Source organism: Apium graveolens, chromosome 2 (genome assembly GCF_009905375.1).
Source record: "Apium graveolens cultivar Ventura chromosome 2, ASM990537v1, whole genome shotgun sequence".
Lineage (NCBI taxonomy): Eukaryota > Viridiplantae > Streptophyta > Magnoliopsida > Apiales > Apiaceae > Apium > Apium graveolens.
In genome coordinates, this window is record NC_133648.1 from 45,882,439 (window position 1) to 45,886,702 (window position 4,264).

The 4,264-nt window shown below is 31.6% G+C and overlaps 1 protein-coding gene across 1 annotated transcript; it reads right to left on the reverse strand.

Annotated features, from left to right (window-relative positions):
• Positions 1-2,565: 2,565 nt before the first annotated feature.
• LOC141707365 (protein S40-4) lies at positions 2,566-3,395 on the reverse strand. The gene has a single exon (XM_074510489.1). It carries the CDS (start codon positions 3,266-3,268, stop codon positions 2,792-2,794), a length of 477 nt encoding a protein of 158 aa, XP_074366590.1. The 5' UTR covers positions 3,269-3,395; the 3' UTR covers positions 2,566-2,791.
• Positions 3,396-4,264: the final 869 nt, after the last annotated feature.

A 4,264-nucleotide genomic window follows, 5' to 3' on the forward strand; every position in this document is an offset into this window, starting at 1 on the left:
ATATTAATTATACATATAATATTATAAATATCCTTTTTTAAACTGAACTCGATCTTAACGAACGAACCGAACTCGAGTCGAACACCTTAAAAGTTTGGTTTGGTTCGGTTCGTTAAAATTATCGGACAAGATATATCGTTCAAACTCGAGTTCGATGAGATTATCGGATGAAATTATCGAACTTGAACTCGAACAAATCGGAAGAGTTTAACGAACAGTTCTGTTAATTTACATCCTAAAAATTATCAAAAAAACTAACTTTCAAGGGGGGCGTATGTATTATTAAATTGGACCGGGTCTTTAAAATTCTCTGTTTTCAAAAGCCCAACTAGAGAAAGGAGATAATTCATAGTTCAAATAGCTCCATCCAGGGTCCACAATCTCATCTTGTCACGAGTACAGACACGCAACAGCATTTCTATTACGGTACTAGACATTTTGTGTGGCCTAAATCCACTTAACTTTTGTGATATTACAAAATCGCAAAACGATAATACATACTTGTCCATATAAAGATGATATACAATTTAGTCATTTTCTTTTAAAAGTAATAATTGACAGCACATTTGTTTTTTAATATAATAATAATAATTGTATGAAATTTAATATTATTGGTTTGAGAAATAGGTTTGTTCTTAAAAACAAACGTACCGTGTCTTCGAAAATAGGATATGAAATTGAGTGTTCATTGTTGTTTATATATTATTGTATCCAGTGCCGCTTGAGAATACAGAAAATTTCACATAATGACAACATTGGTGTCCAGAGATGTAAATATCGTATAGTCATTTTCTTACAAAAGTAGAAATTGAATTCCAACACTGGATTTATTGATAATCACCACATTTTGAGCCTGTACGGTTGATGTTTCGACTTGACACACCTATCTATCCCTCTGTAATTCAATAGGGTAGGCCTACTTCCTACTCGATCTAATGCTCCGTTTGCTTCTCGAGTGATAAATTCATTTTTCAAATTATTTTCCTCAAATTATATTTTTGACAAAATACTTTTCAGAACTTAAACAAATTCCAGAAATTTGGATCCAGCAAATAAACAGAGCCTGTATATTTATCAAGAATTATAGATGGACTTAAATTTTCTATTTATGTGGACGGTATATCTAATTCATTGATGTAATTCTCGTCTAAAAAGATTATTTCAATCAGTCAAATATTCAAAGAAAATAAATTTAAAAATTTAACGAGTTTTAAACGCGAAAAACCCTTTCATCCACGTACCAATTTAAGTTATGTTTTTCACTTATATCTCATTTTTTCGCCCTTAATTATATATAATTTATATAATTAGAATAAAATTATTATTATTTTACCCAAGATCCTAAAGTTTAGCCGATGAATACTTTATAATAGAACTATTTAGTTTCTGCAGATGATTAAGCAATCGATTATATCATTGATTCTTTAGCCAATAATGTAAAGGAATAATGAAAATATAGGCTCTCCATTAATTTTATAGACGGGCCCTTATTTTTAATGAATATAAAAATTTTAATAGACAGCTAGGCCCACTTGAAGTGACCCGGATTTTGACAGGTGGGGACTTTAAATGTAGGATTAAATTTAAATATTCATTATATTACTCTACCAATCATACTCACAATGCTCATCATATCTACACGTCTACTCACTTTGTCCATATTATAGACCTAAGACCTGTATATCTTTTTTTCTTCGTGGATTGTGGTTCCATTATTAAATTCAATAATTTCTGTAAATATTAAATTATACAAATATATTATAAATTTTGAGGAGATCAGACTTGAACAACTAATATAGATTGAGCTCTTTACTTGCAGCATTTCAATATACTGTATATTTAAATTCTGAAGGTACTCAAAAGATATCATGAGAAAATTTGAATAGTAACTAAAATATTTTTTAATCAATAAACATAATAATATCAAATGCATGCATCCAGCAATATATAAAATGGTACTTAGAAAACTTAAAGCTTTTAAGATAACAGGATTGCAGGAGATATAGGAAAAAAACTTATAACAGGATAAGGTGAGGGATGAGCCCTCTGCCCTATGCTTTATAGCTGGAGCCTGTATGTAAAACAGTTTTTATTGCATTTAGTCCATTCTCAACTCCAATGCCTTAAATTCTGTACCTCCTTTAAAACTTTATATAGAAACCTGTGTTTGCCTTGGGTTACAGGAGTAACTTTTCTTACCAAACAGAACAGAGTTTCAAACCACAACTTTCTCCACTCACAAAAGTTTCACACACTTTATGTCAACATGATGTTACCATTTTCCATTTCTAACCAACCACTTCACCTCCTCTAAAGAAAAAAAAAAGATAAATCAACCACTTTCATAAAGCTCATTGCAACAACGACAATAAAAATAATTTACAACTTAAAACGCAATTCCTAACTTTAAAAATTCAACAGAACCCTGAAGTCTTGAAGAACTCGGTACACAAAACTGTATCTTGTAACAATAGTATAACATCGCAACGGATATTAGACTTTAGGCTCGGTATACAAAATCCTCGTATCGAACACAGAAATATTGCTATAATCTTAAATGCAAAATCAAGCACAAAAATTGTAAAATTTATAACATTTCCGCTGAATAGTTAGAAATACAACCCTGAAAATTCTTCAAGAGAAGAACAACCATTACCAAAATCATGAACAAACTATAAAAATTTTGTTTTCTTTCCTATAACATATTTCCTCCCTCAATTAAACCCCTCATCAGTTACATGATATCATGAAATTCATCCATATATATATAGTTACATATAATTAATAAAAATTAGTCTTGAAATCCAGTTTTCTCCCAAATAGCATTCCTCACTCTACTCAAATCTCTCCCTTTCAGCGTCCTTCCGATGCCTTCGTGCACCGAAAACGACGCCACTCTCGTCCTCGCAAACTGCCGAGCCAAATACTCGTGCGGTGGCACCCTATCGTCCTCGTCTTCTTCTTCGAAATCATCCTCCACGTCAGCGTTTTTACGATTATATTCCTGTTTCAGAATCATTGACCAGTCCGGCACGTTGACCGGCAACGACTTCGCCGTCGCTCCGGCGGAGGCGATGAGTTCCGTCTTTTTCGGAGCGGATTTCTTGCGGATCGCCGATCGGCGAAACTCCGGCGACTTCGGACGGCCGGCATTCCAGATGTCGGACTCGTCGAGCTCGTAGAGAGAATCGGATTGGATCGGAGAGTGTAAGTCGGTTGGGAGGAAGCGGTAGTTTGAGCGAGACGAGTAGGTTCTCGAAGCCGCCATTGATGAGGTTTGAAGTTTTCTCTCTCTAGAAATTGAAGTGCTTTCTCTCTCTAGAATTTGAGAGCGGTTGGTTTGTGTATGTGTGTAAATGTTGTGTTGTGTGTTTGTTTAATTGAATTGAAGGTGTTTGGATTGGGTTTTATAAGGATGAGTTTGTACTGGATAAGGTTGGGGTTATCTCTATATAATTGTTCTCTTTATTTTTTTATTATTTTCTTAAAAGTTGGATTTATGGAATGACCATTATGTCCCTCGGATATGGCATATACTTGTTCGGTTTCGGGTATCCCTTTTATCCGGTTATGGATAAGACTATCCGGAAAGTAATAAATTCCGCTGTTTTCTTAATTTGAAAATTCATTTTCATCTAAATTTTATTTCTTGTACCTAGATTGTAATATAAAGCGTAGTAAGTTATCCCAAATTCTCTATATAAAATATATCTCAAAATTTTTAATTTGTGAGCTATGCAGATATCTCAAATTTGTTAGGCTCTTGTTTATTTCGTTGTAACCCAATATCATAACTCTCCTTGAATATGTCATATTCCAAGATTTTTGTGATTATTACAAAATGATGTAATGTGGTTACCTACCCGAAACATGACTTTTTTGAGTCACGTTGTTTTCAAATTACTTTTTTTATTTATTACTACAAAATTATTTATTCAATAATATTAAATTCAAATTATTTGTTATAATATATTATTTATAATAAAAATATTAGAGCCAAACCAAATGTTGTATTACATTAACTTGTTTTTAGGATTAATTCATGTTATCACATATCATATGTAATATTATATTAAAATATATTTTCAGTTTATTTAATTAATTCATATTATGTATTTATAAGTAAAGTTTGATTTGTATTTGAAATATTTCTAAATTGGGTTTAGTAATATTTAATTAATAAACTAGTTCATCTTAAGGGTTATTTTTTAAAAATTATTAATATCTATCTTTAAAATTGTACAAGCAATGTATCTTTTTTCAA